This window comes from Pleurodeles waltl, chromosome 1_1 (assembly GCF_031143425.1).
Source record: "Pleurodeles waltl isolate 20211129_DDA chromosome 1_1, aPleWal1.hap1.20221129, whole genome shotgun sequence".
NCBI lineage: Eukaryota > Metazoa > Chordata > Amphibia > Caudata > Salamandridae > Pleurodeles > Pleurodeles waltl.
Window position 1 is genome coordinate 504290205 of NC_090436.1, and position 15798 is coordinate 504306002.

Below are 15798 nucleotides of genomic sequence, written 5' to 3' on the forward strand. Positions count from 1 at the left end.
ACTCACAATGTAAAAATACATCTTTTAGTGAAGTTGGTTTTTAGTTTGAATATGCCATTTTTAGAAAGTAGGCATTTTCTTGCTTAAACCATTCTGTGACTCTGCCCAGTTTGTTGATTACCTGTCTAGGTCAGTTTGACAGTTGGGCTGTTTGTGAATTCCTTCTAGACAGTGAGACAAAGGGAGCTGGGGTGTAGCCTGCATAGCCTGATGAGCCATCTGTGCTAGAGTGGAGGGAGGAGTGGTCATTTACACCTGACTGGGCTGTGCCTGCCTTTTCACAATGCAGGATCCAACCCCCTGGTGTGTGTCTGGGGCCTGGCCTGGGCAAGGCAGGATCTTGCAAACAAGTTTACCAACCTCAAAGGCAGAAATGGGCATAAGTATTTGTAAGGAAATGGCTCCCTGTTGCAGTTACCCCCACTTTTTGCCTGATATTGATGCTGACTTTACTGACAAGTGTGCTGGGACCCTGCTAACCAGGCCCCAGAACCATTGTTCTTTCACTAAAAATGTACCATTGTTTCCACAATTGGCACACCCCTGGCACACAGATAAGTCCCTTGTAAAAGGTACCAGTGGTGCCAAGGTTCCTGTGACCAAGGAAGGTCCCTAAGGGCTGCAGCATGTGATGTGCCACCCTAAGGGACCCCTCACCTAACACATTGCACTGCCATTGCAGATTGTGTGTGTTGGTGGGGGAAAAAGGCAAAGTCGACATGGCATCCCCTCAGGATGCCATGCACACAAAATACTGCCTGTGGCATAGGTAAGTCGCCCCTCTAGCAGGCCTTGCAGCCCTAAGGCAGGGTGCACTATACCACAGGTGAGGCCATAGACACTGTAGGGGCATATTGCTCATGCAGCTAAGTCCATTCTTAGACATTGTAAGTACAGGGTGGCCATATTAAGTATATGGTCTGGGAGTTTGTCAAAACAAACTCCACAGCTCCATAATGGCTGCACTGAATACTTGGAAGTTTGGTATCAAACTTTTCAGAATAATAAACCCACACTGATGCCAGTGCTGGATTTATTAAAAACAAATACACCCCTGTATTTTACCCAATCCTTCAGTGCAGGGCCGACTGGTCTGTGCCAGCCTGCCACTGAGACGAGTTTCTGACCCCATGGGGTGAGAGGCTTTGTGCTCTCTGAGGCCAGAAACAACGTTTTTGCACTGCAGCAACTGTAACACCTAGCAGTGAGCCTCAAAGGCTCAGGCTTCGTGTTACAATGCCCTAGGGCACTCCAGCTAGTTGAGATGCCGCCCCTGGACACAGCCCCCACTTTTGGCGGCAAGTCCAGAGCAGATACTGAGACAAACAAGGAGGAGTCCCCTACCAGTCAGGACAGCCCCTAAGGTGCCCTGAGCTGAGATGACCCCTGCCTTTAGAAATCATTCATCTTGTTTTTTTGAGGATTTCCCCAATAGGGCTAGGGATGTATCCCCCTCCCCTCAGGGAGGAGGCACAAGGAGGGTGTAGCCACCCTCAAGGATAGTAGTCATTGGCTACTGTCCCCAGACCTAAACACACCCATACATTTTAGTATTTAGGCATGACCCTGATCCCAGGAAATCAGATTCCTGCAACCTACCACAAGGACTGCTGACCTGAAATCCCCGCAGAGACGACGGAGACAACTGACTTTGCCCCAGCCCTACTGGCCTATCTCCAGACTCCAAGAACCTGCACATCGATGCATCCGACAGGGACCAGCGACCTCTGAGGTCTCATAGGACTGCCCTGAACCCGAAGGACCAAGAAACTCCTGAGAACAGTGCCACGGTTCAAAAACTGCAACAACTTTGCAACTTTCAAAGAACTCTCTCTTCCCGCCGGAAGTGTGAGTCTTTACACTCTGCGCCAGAGAACCAACACTGCAGAGAGGACTCCCAGGCAACTATGACAATGTGAGTACCCTGAGTCGACCTCCCCCCCCCGCACCTCCACAGCGACGCCTGCAGAGAGGATCCAGAGGCTCCCCCTGACCACGACTGCCTGGTATCAAAGAACCTGATGCCTGGACCAAGCACTGCACCCGCGGCCGCCAGGACCGAGCGGAACCACCTTCCAGTGCAGGAGTGACCAGCAGGTGGCCCTCTTCCTAGCCCAGTCAGTTGCTGGCTCGAGAAGCCCCCCTGTGCCCTGCCTGCATCGCCTAAGTGACCCCATGGTCCCGCCATTGCTTTCAATCGCAAACCCGATGCCTACTTTGTCCACTGCACCCGGCCTCCCCTCTCCCTCTGAGGATGTGTTTTGTGGGCTTGTGTGTCCCCCCCCACCCCAGTGCTCTACAAACCCCCCCTGGTCTGCTCCCGATGACGCAGGTACCTGTAAGCAGACTAAGACTGGAGCACCCCTGTTCTTCATAGGCGCCTATGTGTTTTGGGCCCTCCTTTGACCTTTGCACCTGATCGGCCCTGTGTTGCTGGTGTGGTGGATTTGGGGTTGTCTTGAACCCCCAATGGTTGGCCACCTATGCCCAGGAGACTGACTGTGTAAGTGCTTTACTTACCTGAAAAACTTAACCAAACTCCCCCCCCCCCCCCCCCCCCGGGAACTGTTGATTTTTGCATTGTGTCCACTTTTAAAATAGTTTATTGCCATTTTAACCTAAACTGTGTTTACTACTGTTTTAAATCAAAGTTCTCTACTTATCTCTGTGAAGTACCTTGCATTTTATGTACTTGCCTCAAATCTTAAATCTTGTGGTTCTAAAATAAATTAAGAAAGTATATTTTTATATATAAAATCTGTAGGCCTAGAGTTAAGTCTTTGAGTGTGTGTTCCTCATTTATTGCCTGTGTGTGTACAACATATGCTTAACACTATCCTCTGATAAGCCTACTGCTCGACCACACTACCACAAATTAGAGCATTAGTATTATCTAATTTTGCCACTATCAACCTCTAAGGCGAATCCTTGGACTCTGTGCACACTATCTCTCACTTTGAGATAGTATAAAAGAGCCAACTTCCTACAGTATTGGACCCAAAACTCCTGAAAATGAGATCACTTCTGGAACCAAGAGGAACCTCTGCCAAGGAGAAGAGCTGAGGAGGAGTGCTGCCCATGCCTGTGACTGCTTTGTTGGGCTATCCTGCAGTTGCTGCTTCTGCCTGTGAAAGGGGACAGAGACTGGACTTTGTGATATATTCCTGCTTGCGAAGAATCTCCAAGGGCCTGAACTGAGCTTGTCTCCTGTTTTAAAGTCTCAGGGCCTTCAAAGACTTCCTCTTCCAGCACCTGGACTCTCTGGCGAGACTCATGTCCTACCAAGTAGTGCCCTATCCACTCCCAGGGCACTTGACGGGTGAAGTTGGCAGACTAAGAGCTGAAAATCCACACACAGAACGCCGCGCGGGGACATTTTTGAAGCACCATCTGCAACACGGCTGGGAGATCGAAGCATTGGGCTGGAGAAACGATGCGCATATCCGCTTGCGGCTGCTGATAATGACGCAAACCCTACGCAGCACGGTTTGTGGACACTGTGCGACCGAATTTTCCACACATCGTCCCGATCCGAGGTGCCCTGTCCGGAAATTGACGCATCGCTCTCTTGCGGGGGAGAAAAACGACGCATCGCCGACCTGGCCAAGAAAGAAACGATGCACGGCCTCCCTTGTGAGGAAGGAATCGACGCATCGCTGCCTTTTCTGACGCACGCTCACCCGTGCAGCTTTATTTTTTTTACCCTAATCAGGTACTTTGTGCAAAATCAATGTTTCGATTGTTTTCTATGGAGTAAGACACTTATTCTTTTGAAAATTCATATTTTAACTTGTGTATGTTGTATTTTTGTGTTTTTGGTATTGTGTGATTTAGATAATTATTGCCTATTTTTGTAAGCTGGTGTGGTGTCAATTTTGTAGTGTTTTCACTCACTGTATTAATGTGTGTTTTGGTACAAATACTTGTCACATTGCTTTTGAGTTAAGCCTGACTGCTTGTGCCAAGCTACCAAGGAGGTAACCAGGTGTTAAGTGTTTTTCTCCTTAGCCCTGACTAGTGTGATGATCCTTGCTTGGACAGGGGCAAACCTGACAGCCAACTAAAGACCCCATTTCTATCACCAGTGAATACTCATGGCATGAAAATGCAGCAGTAAGACATACAAGTCATAAATATTGTGCGCATGAAGCAAAACCAGGTACCAGTCGCATACACCAGCAGGCACGTATTGCAGCACTCATGCAGGGAGGCCTTGCTTGGTCCTCCCTGCTGTTAGGGTACCACAAGGGCTGTGACTGCTTCACCCCAAAAACTACTGATGAGTGGATGGGAGGTTCCAGGTGTGCCCCCAACCCCTCCTCCTCCCCGGCACGAGTGTGGGCAATCATCTATATCTCCCCAGGGCCACCCAAACTTTTTGGAAACATGTGGAGCCGCAAGCACAGGATGGCTGAAACACTCACCCGCCGTACTCCTGGTGAGGGCGGTTTCCATGTGTGGGGAGCAAAGGTCAGCAGAGCGGTCCCCACTTCCTTTGGGGACCGTCCTCTCCACTCTTTAAAGGCACCAGCCAGCAGTGACGGGAGGGCTTTTCCCTCAATCATCAAACTGCCAGGACTGCTCTCCAAGTCTCCTCAGCAGGAGGGGCCGTGTCAGGGGGGCTTTCGACAGCTGGCAACGGAGACAAGACTACATTGATGTAGCCAGAAAAGTGTGCCCCAGTACAGTACGGCTTCATACCAGGTTTTCTGCTGTGGTCCTCTCTGTGGGGGTGGGGACCCGTACTGCAGAGGGCAAGGGCTTCACTGTCCTACACGCTCTGGAGGCATAAAATGCTCCACTCACTGAAATGGTCACATTGAAAAGCACTCCCCATGCGCTATAACTTGTAAAAAAAATAACTCGTCCACCACATGCTCTGCAAGATGACGGGTTACAGCACTCTCCATGTGCTAGAACAGGCAAGGAAGTGCTCACTAGGCTCTGGGAAGTAAACAGTGGAGTGGGGAATAAAAAGTGCTCCACAAATCACTAGTTTAAGCAGACAAGGAGCAGGAAACAGCATCCACCCTGCGCTTGGGCCCCTTGGAGAACATTTGGGCACAAAGGAGGCAGTTATACAGTAGGCCAACACACAACAAAGCCAGTGGTGGTTATTCCTGGGAGAACCCCAGTGCCTTGGTGGGGGACCACAGTCAGGGAGCAGCTGGCAGCAGGTTAACCAGCAGAAATGTAATCCAGTGAGTCCCTTATGCCACCCAGCAGACAGCAGGGCAACAACAGAAGAGCAGTGTAGATGAGTCCTTGGTGCAGCGCAGCATTCCTTCTGACAGAGGTTCAGTCCCAGTTCCAAAATTGCTCCAAGATCACGGGGGTCAAAGCCCCTGTACTTATACTCCAAAATGTCTTAGTTTAGGTGTTGACTTCAAAGGGACCCTTTCAAGTGTGAGGCAGGGACAGTCTTCCTGGGCTAGGAGAGAGGGAGGCGAGACACACTTGCATTTGTATAGGCTATCAGTTTGCAGATGCACTCAGCCCCTCCTGTGTGATGGCTGTCTGGAAAATATGCACAAAGTGTAGCTGTCACTTGGCCCCAGACGTGGAGGGGAGTTGGGCTGCAAAGAACATAGCTATAAGCATAGAGAAATACCCACTTTCTAAAAGTGGCATTTCTAAAAGAGTAATGTAAAATTCAACTACACCAGTAAGCACAATTCCTCACTACCATTCCAAACATGCTCACGCTACTCATGACTTTTAGATCAGAGTTTACCACTTAAAAATATACAAAGGTCTTCCCAATGCTAACCTACGAGAGGAGCAGTTCTCAAAGTAGTGAAAAATGAAAAAGGCTGTTTGTCACTACTAGGACATGTAAAACATAATAGCCCCCAGAACAGCACATTATCTGTCATTGGCTTTAAAGGAGTTTGCTGAATTGCATTTTATAACTCTTTTTTTGGAAACAAATTCTATGCTATGCATTGGGTTTTCAAATTTCCAGATTACTGAAGTTTTATTTATTCTATATATAACCACAAAATCTCTAGTATCAAACTGAGCGGACCACATATTATTAAGGCATGTACCTCATCCCGTAAGATTTATCTAGTCACTCAGAGCTCTCCATTTGTTTGAGTGAACACTAACTCCGACTTCTTGTCTCTATTCAGTCACAAAGTGACATTTATCTGATCGTCTCTCCTGTGATTGACACAGTCAAATAACTGTCCCAATTCTAAATAAAGTTAGTTTTATAGTTGTTTCTACAAAAAGGGTGCACCTAATAGATTGGAAAGGTCTGTTTAATGTCTTCTTTTCAACCTGAAATAAATGTTCAGTTGTTCAGTTTGTATAGTACATGTTAATATCCGATGGTGTCCCAGATGAACTGAACTAAAACAGCAAAAATTACAAAACAAGCTCTCTCCTATATGTAGTACTGTGTGACATTAGCATTTGTGAAGTTCTCTTGAAAAGGGATGACAATATTCCACCTTGAAGTTAAGACCTTTAAATGTTTTGCTGATATGTCTTTTCTCTCTCTTTAGATTGTATGCAAATGTTACTGTATAACTCCTGATGGCAGGGAGGGGTCATGGAAGAGGACGAGCAGCTTTTACCTTTGATATCCAGGCAATTGGCTTTTCCAAAGGAGAGTCTTTACCTGAAGTGGTATACAAACCGTCCCCACTTTTTCCTGTAAGTTTAAATTTTTCATGAATTTCATTGATTTTATTAGCTTAGAATGTAGTTCTTGTACAGCCCTAAATAGTGGAGCTTCAAAGATCAGCTGTTGGGCAGCAAACTAGGCAGAAGGACATTGTCAATTGCAATCATTGCAGTTTTTGCATAACAGCAAGGTTTAATTGAGACTCAGCAAGTTGCAGAGATCAAATATCACTTAGTCATTGGTAATACAAGCTTTCCCTGTCCACATAAAATTGTTTTCCCATTGATGCCAACAGTAAATATTTCTCACACACAATTGTGTTGTCAGCAGGAGAGTCGTACTCCTCACCCCTGTAGCAGCCTCAAATGACCGGGTGGTCCTTTAGGTGATGCCTTGATGGGGCTGCAGATGTTGTGGAAGCACAGACAGTGGCAACCATATACAATACTCCCTCCACACACAAGTTGTACGCACACAACACAATGCCTTGGATTTAAAAGGCCTTATTACCAAATATTTTGCATTTTATTGAAATAAGTGATGAGGTAAGTCCATTGTAGTCATTTTTCTCAAGAACGTTGTAACCACAATCATGTGATGTTGGTGAAAGTTTCAAAGTCAGTGCCCAAAACTACCTGTGGCCAGGGCAGCCACTGTGCAATCCCTTCGATGAAAGCAGGCCACATTGCGAAAACTGTGAGTTACGCCACCTTATATGACATAAACCTCATTCCTGGAGTTTGTCTCATATCAAGGAACTGGCAAACCTATTGCTTGGAAAGCATTTTGCTACCCACCAAACTGTTCCAGTAATATTCATTGTCGTTATTAGTCTTGTGGTCTCATGAAGTGTGATGGAAATTCCATTTAAACAAACCTCAGTGCTTTCTACTGAATAATCTTTAACACATTTACTGGACTGCTAAGGAGGAACATATAATTATTTGTAGTTGGACCTTGTTATTTATGAACCAGTTTGTTTTACCTTGCTTGTGCTGCTGGTTGCAATGTTCATGTGCTGTAGCTGGATCCTGTAGAAACCAATTCTAATTAATTTCCTGTGATTTCCATTGACCAGGGGGAGCTAGTGTTGAACAACATCAAAGCCAAGAATTTGGAAACATTTGAGATTTCTGATGTTGCAAGGTGTAATGCACGTACAGGGACTGCAGAGCCACTAACTGCAGCTTTGATGTCTGGCACTAGCAAAGACGTTTTGTAATTATATAAATAATGAAAAGAATATACAGAGTGAGTGTCAGAGTTTGAGGAGTCCACAGGGCAAGCAGGGTCTGCTGAGCCTCAACTGAAGGGGTTAAAGTTTGCATGTAAGCCCCTTCAGCACTTAACTGTTGATAACTCGTCCCTTTATGTCAATTTATACACATTAGGACTCGTTTTAGGCCAATGAATCTTTTGACCCAGTGGTGAGACACCATAGAACGAGATAACTGATCAATATGTCAAGCAATATATCAATGATGTCACCAATATTTATCACCACAATACACTTTACTTTGGATAAAGACATAGATCAAACTGTCGACGTAACCATGACCTTTCAGCCATGAATAACCACACCTTTTGATAGAATTTTATGAATTTGATTCCCTATTGATTACAATCTACTAGCAGAAGTGTCAATCCCAAAACCAAGAAGCATATAAGCATAATCACAACATGGCAACTGTGATAAGATTTCATTAATGCAAGAATCATAAACATAAGAACATAACACGGTGTAAACATAGATCAGAATACAAAGAATATTACGTAAGTCTCAGTTCAGCATAGCGCAACGTCAGTCTTTGTCTATTTGTGTCAGTCAAAGTGAACACCTAGCCTAACCACTAATTAGCATCAGCATGTTGGACTTCATGCAAAATAATTTAGAACACCAATTTAGAAAACATCTGACTATGGCCTCTATTCAAAATACAGCAGTTGGTACCTAGATAGGAAAAGCAAACAGACAAATTACAATAGCATTGTCATAATTACCCTCCAAGGATTAAGTCAGCACACAGGATCAGTCTTCATCTTCAGGACATCAGTCGAATCGCCATCAGTCTAACTTCGTTTAGTGGAAAAGAGGACACTTTCCTCATAAGGAGGAGAAGCGTAAAGGGGCAGCCTATGGGTGAGGATGATTTATTAAGGCTCGAAGTCACCGAACAGAGTTTCTGGATGAAATCAATAGAATTCCCTACCTAGTTCAAACGACCCTTCTGTGACATGAGTTTTTATCTCTTTTCGTAAATACCTTCCCCCAAAATTCTATTGGACATTCACTATACCCCATTATCTTTAACCTTACAAATTATACATTAGGTAATCCCAATTGTCACCCCATGATAATTTATAACACTTTGATTGGTCTTCATATTTGACGTCTTCATAGGTGGCACATCCGGGGTTACTTCACCGTCTTGGTACGTTCCTCGGGTCATGAGTTTCCCTTGTCCATGGTCAAATGTCCTTGTGCATTCTTTCATATACTTTTGTTTCAAACTCTGTAGAAAACTTATACTAAGGCAGCTAGCATGCGGATTGGAATAGGATGGAATTAGATACATAAAACAAAGGAAAAGAACAATTTCAGGGTCATGGCCCTTTGCGACTCAGCACACTGAAAAACAGAAAATATGCTTTAATATAAAAGCTACACAGCTAAATCTTCAACTTACGCTAACTTTTAAGGCCTAGGAGATTTTTCTTATACAATGCAATAACACAAATGTTAAAATAAACCATAGCATGAACAGTTTTATTTATCATTGTTAGCTTCACGTATATAATTGTGACCACACACGTTATAGTCGAATTTTCAGATGCATATTTAAGCATTACTCTATCGTTTTTCTATGCAGCATTGATATAAGCATTTCACGTTTACCATATGTAATATTTAAACTACACTCTCTCACTGTCATTGGCAGTGAGCTGAAAAAGGTCACCAGCTTCTCAGGAAGGCAGCGTTGGGGTGCACAATCTCAGGACTGAACAAACGCACAGCAGTACAATAACTGAGTTAATGCACACTAGCACTAACTGCCAAACACAAAATATAAGTAAAATGTAATTTGGTGTCCTGGGTGTTGAAGTTGGGTGGCACTTTTTTCTGCTACTTGACCCTGTTTTTTTATTTCTTCTAGGTGGTCTCAAATAAAATGTTGATATTAGTCGTAAAAACTCATATGCTTGGAATATGTGGTAAACATATTGTTAGAAAAGACCTTTGGCTATCACCATCATTTTCGATAATTTGAGGTATATTGATCGAATGTTTCTGTGATGGATTTGGATATCTATTATGATGTAACGTTTCTGCTTTCAGTAGATATAACTACATTTTGCATGACACCCCTTTTGACAACTTGTGTATATATCTTTTTTTTTTTGTATGATGTCGTCTGTTTTTTCTTTATGTGGTTTTAGTCTTTCCCTATTGTATAACTAAATTTACAGCTCTGAAGAAGCTGAACATACCTTGAAAAATGTGTTGACTGTTATTTTAAGCCCTAATAAAGTTTTTTTTAGTTTTTTTTTTTTAGCTGAAGCTTGGATCCAAGCGGAATTGATGTTGACATAAAGGAAACAATTAAATAATATTGAAGGCGTCTAGATACTATTTAGAGACTTGTGCACCTCCAAATAGGTCGATAACACCGTACAGAACACTAGTTTCCTTGGCCCTTGAGAACTTGGAACTGAAATGGCAAGTTCGGGCATAGGTTCCACTATAAAACAGTCAACACAGACAGGACAAGTATATCCACTGTCTGTATTTCATAACCGGTTTCAGGCATTCCCTGTGAGAAATTGGGTTGTTGGTTGAATAGGGAGTGACTCCTCTTCAAACAACAGCCACAATTCCTGTCAGGGTGAATCACAAAAGTCAGTAAATTCACCTGTGCTTAACACGTGTGTTGGACCTGGCTTTTTGACAGGGTCATCCCCAAACTTTTTGCCTTCCTCCTTCTCTTTTTCTGACCTCATTTTTGCTGGTTTTTAGACTCTGCGCACTTTACCACTGCTAACCAGTGCTAAAGTGCATATGCTCTCTCTCTGTAAACATGGTAACTTTGGATCATACCTGATTGAACTATTTAATCTATTTATAAGTCCCCAGTCATGTGCACTCCAGGTGCCGAGGGCATATAGATTAAATGCTACTAGTGGACCTGCAGCACGGATTGTGCCACCCACTTAAGTAGCCCCTTTTCCTTGTCTCAGGCCTACCATTGCTAGGCCTGTGTGTGCAGTTTCACTGCCACCTCGACTTGGCATTTAAAAGTACTTGCCAAGCCTAGAACCCCCTTTTTCCGCATACAAGTCACCCTTAATGTGTGCCCTGGGTATCCCCTAGAGCAGGGTGCTGTGTAGGTAAAAGACAGGACATGTACCTGTGTAGTTATATGTCCTAGTAGTGTAAAACTCCTAAATTCGTTTTTGCACTACTGGGAGACCTGCTCCCTTCATAGGCTAACATTGGGGCTGCCCTCATACACTGTTGAAGTGGCAGCTGCTGATCTGAAAGGAGCAGGGAGGTCATATTTAGTATGGCCAGAATGGTAATACAAAATCCTACTGACTGGTGAAGTCGGATTTAATATTACTATTCTAGAAATGCCACTTTTAGAAAGTGAGCATTTCTTTGCACTTAAATCCTTCTGTGCCTTACAATCCACGTCTGGCTAGGTTTAGTTGACAGCTCCTTGTGCATTCACTCAGACACACCCCAAACACAGGGTACTCAGCCTCACTTGCATACATCTGCATTTTGAATGGGTCTTCCTGGGCTGGGAGGGTGGAGGGCCTGCCCTCACACAAAGGACTGCCACACCCCCTACTGGGACCCTGGCAGACGGGATTGAACTGAAAGGGGACCTGGTGCACTTCTTAGCCACTCTTTGAAGTCTCCCCCACTTCAAAGGCACATTTGGGTATAAAACAGGGCCTCTGCCCTACCTCAAGAGACACTTGCTGGAGAAGAAACCTGAACCAGAAACTACATCCTGCCAAGAAGAACTGCCTGGCTGCTCAAAGGACTCACCTGTCTGCTTTCTCCAAAGGACTGCTGTCTTGCTGTTGCCCTGCTGCCTTGCTGAACTCTTGTCTGGCTGTAAAAGTGCTCTCCAAGGGCTTGGATAGAGCTTGCCTCCTGTTCCTTGAAGTCTCAGGACCAAAAAGACTTCTTCCTTTCACGTGGACGCTCCGTGCGCCGAAAATTTCGACGCACAGCTTGTTTCGCGGCGAGAAAAACGCCGCACACCGACGCTGATCAACGCGACACCCTCGGGACGATCGAGACTTCGACGCACAACCTCGCAAGGACAAAGCCGCCCGACTTCCAAGGAGAAATCGACGCGACGCCTACCGTGAGTGCGAAACTTTGACGCACGGCCTCGCAAGGACAACGCCGCCCGACTTCCAAGGAGAAATCGACGCGACGCCTGCCGTGAGACCAAAATTTCGACGCACGGCCTCGCAAGGAAAACGACGCCCGACTTCCAAGGAGAAATCGACGCAACGCCTACCGTGAGATCGAAACTTCGACGCGCAGCCCCGCAGAACGACGCGCAGCCGGAAAATAAGCAGGAGAATCCACGCACAGACCCGGGACATCTGGTAATCCCCGCGATCCACAAAAAGAGACTGTCTGCGCGCCGGAAAACGACGCCCGACTTCCCCGCGTGGAAAAGAACGACGCAAGTCTGTGTGTGCTGAGCGGAAAACGACGCACACACCCCTTTTTCCACGCATCTCTTCTCCTGTGGCCCTCTGAGGAGATTTCCCACCAGAAACCAGGTACTCTGTGCTTGAAAGACACTTTATTGCTTTTTAAAGACTGAAAGACTCTTAATATCACTTTTCAGTGATATCTTTACAAATTCGTATTGCAACTTTGATCGTTTTGACCTACAATTATCCAGATAAATATTCTATATTTTTCTAAACACGGTGTGGTGTATTTTTGTGGTGTTATGCTATGGTGTTGTATGATTTATTGCACAGATACTTTACACATTGCCTTCTAAGTTAAGCCTGACTGCTCGTGCCAAGCTACCGGAGGGTGAGCACAGGCTGATTTTGGATTGTGTGTGACTTACCCTGACTAGAGTGAGGGTTCTTGCTTGGACAGAGGGCAACCTAACTGCCAACCAAAAACCCCATTTCTAACAACGTGATAGCTTGGTGCAAAAAGCAGTCAGACTTACTTAGAGGCGATGTGTTAAGTATTTACGCAGCACACAAACCGTAATAATGTGAAAACACAACCCAAGAAAAGGCTGTGAAAAATAGAATAAAGTGTAATCAATTATTTGACACCAAAACAGCAATAATATAATCTGCAGAACAGGTGGTATTAATTTTTAAAGTTATTTGCTAAAAAGTAGCCTTCAAAAGATCAAAGTGCCAACCGCAAACATCATGTCACCCGAGACTGGGTCATAGTTGAAAAATATGGTCGACCACGATAGAGCACGGGTCAGATACAACAAGTGGATTTTGCCCAATCAGCGTTCACCTTTGAATTTATAAGAAATTTTGAAGAAAACTTTCTGAAAAAGTAAGTTTCACCAGGACAGCCTGCAGGTGGTGTCCGAGGAGGGAGCGTTGTCATTGGTGAGCTGCTGGATGAAGTCATGGTGAAGATTTTTACATTCGGACTTTGAAGATTTTTGACTTCCAAAATAAAGACTGAGACGAAGCTGGAGGCTGTAGTCAACGAGAGCCCCAGGAGGCCAGATGCTCCTTTGGCGAGGAACCACTAACCAGGATTTGCTACTATGAAGAATGTAGTGTGCAACTGCAACAAAGTCAGGCCATCCATTTATGCACCTTGGGCAGATAGACAAGCATGTTGGTCCTGGTCTTCCCTTGGTTCTTAGAGCAGTTTTTAGTCAAAAATATTCTGGCCTAAGTTTTGGATTTTGGCTGTCTGGACACCTTTAGTGCCAGCACCAAGGGTCCGGGAGTGGAGGAGCACCACTTGGAGGGGTTATGACTTTACAGGATGACCGCCATAGACTACAATGGAGTGGTCCTGATGCTGAGGGATGTAGGCTCAAAGATGTTCAAGAATGTTCCTGATGCTGTGCAGTTGATAGGGGTGAAGTTCAGTCGAGTCCTTGGTCCATAAGTGAGTGGGGACAACTCTGTCCATGGATCACAAGTGTACCTTTTGGCTATCTTTGAATTGTCCTTTGGGGTGCCCGGCATCTGGTAATGGGGAGATTTCTGCAGTGACTACCAGCAATGCAACTTTGGCTCTTTCAGCCTTAATTTCTCCAGTGCATTTTTGAGGGGTCAGCCAACTGACCCTTAAAGTCTCTGCTTTGGACTGGGGCTGGGAATCAGTTTTTCCCCAAGCCAGGCATGAAAAACAGAGTCCAAACTACGCTAACCCAAAGGGCAGCAGGTGCTGTTGCTCCGGCTTCGCAGCCTTTGTTTTTGCACTTCCAACAGGTGCAAAGTGGTTGTCTTCTCATCCTCCTTTTCAAACCCAGTGAGTACTGAGGATCAACGTGCAAGGGGTGCCATAGTTGTCCCAGGAAAGTGCCCTGAGGGGACCATGCGTCACTAGCCAATGTGCAACTGGGTTACCTCCTACCTAGTGATGAAGTTTCTGTGATGTGTGGCATCTGGCTATCTCAGAATGCCACATTCTAGCCGCCTTAAGCATGGCACGACCCTTCATCGGTCGTGAGGAGCGAGGTAGCCCACCCTAGGGGTGTGGCTACCTGAGGGCAGCAGACCCATGGTAAAACTGGTTTGTGGGTGAGTTTCCCCTCTCTGGTCCTGTCTTCATGCTGTCTACGGCAACAAAAGGCATCCCGCTCAGGGGTGTTGAGCCGGGCACCCCATCAGAGGCGGCTGCTGCAGCACTGCCTTTGTTCCTGAGTCTGGTAGTCATTCAAATGTCTCCCCAGGTGGTCACAAAGCTGTCTGTATGTGTATGCCTTTCTGAGGCCACTAAACGAGCAAAGCATAGAGTGACAACTTTGTAAAAGTTGCCTTCTTTTAATAGAGACATTAATTTTTACTTGGACTTCGAGTTGCATTTACTGCCATGATTATTTACATTACCCAGTTTGGTAGACCCTGTCAAAAGTTAGCTGGGTTGGGATGCCACCCAGTAACTCTGTGTTAGCCAATTGGGCTACCAACTTTACCCACAGCAAAACAATATTTGTCTCACGTATCAAAATACAGCTCCCTGCCATAATCTTTATATGCCTTCCTTAGGGGAGACTTACATACAATGTTAAGGGATAGGGTAGTTTTGCCATTGTTTGGAATGGCAGTCGAACTGGAAGTGAAAACGGTACTTTTCCAGCCTGCAGTGGTAGGCTTTGAGCCATTTTGTACCTTGTCACATGAAGAGGAGCACAAACAGTGCTGCAGCCTTGATTAGAGACACTGACTTACATGATTTGTGTAACCTGGATACCATACACTAGTGACCTCTACTGTCCCCACTATCACTGTGTCGAAGGCGGAAACCTCTGTATCGACGATGTCAACGGGTCTTTCATCTCTGCCATCAACGATACCTATAACATCACCTTCAACGAAGGTGCCGATGACGCACATCTCGTCGATGACTCTTGTGGTGCTCTGGTCGACTGCTCTTCCATTGGCAGTGCTTCCGTCGATGACCCTCCTGTTGGAGGTGTACCCGTTGACGGTGCTCCCATTGGCAGTACTCTTGTCAGCGCCGCCACCATCAACAATCACTCTCCATCCTACAATTGACCTTACATCCACGGACTCCTCCAAGTTAACGACAATTAGCACACCAGCGAAGAGGAAAAGTCCCACATTGCAGCCTCAATTCTTGTTGGTGACATCCTTGACACTCCAAGTAAGACACAAAACTCTTTAACAGGCACATTTAACCAGATCTGTAACATCACCATGCAAGATTTCAAAACTTCTGCCATTCCACCTTCTGGATGATAACAATTCAGATGAAGATGGCTTTCATGGAGCTGCAAGAAGCCCACCAGAACTACATGTAAAGTGTCATGAATACTCAGAAGATGAGGAATATTATGATCTGCAATATTATCAGCAACCTCAGCAATACCAACAAGACATGGTATGTCTTTCTTCAGTCCTGAGTTCAGATCTGCATTTGATGTTCGCAGAATACA

At 45.3% G+C, this 15798-nt stretch overlaps 1 protein-coding gene across 2 annotated transcripts in view; it reads left to right on the top strand.

Annotated features, from left to right (window-relative positions):
* Positions 1-15798, top strand: part of POLR3G (RNA polymerase III subunit G) — a 278324-nt gene that overhangs the window by 74004 nt on the left and 188522 nt on the right. For both annotated transcript variants that reach the window (XM_069225191.1, XM_069225202.1), the window contains exon 2: positions 6513-6663. In XM_069225191.1, coding sequence (XP_069081292.1) covers positions 6544-6663 — 120 coding nt within the window. In that variant the 5' untranslated portion in view covers positions 6513-6543. The remainder of the gene's footprint in view (positions 1-6512; positions 6664-15798) is intronic.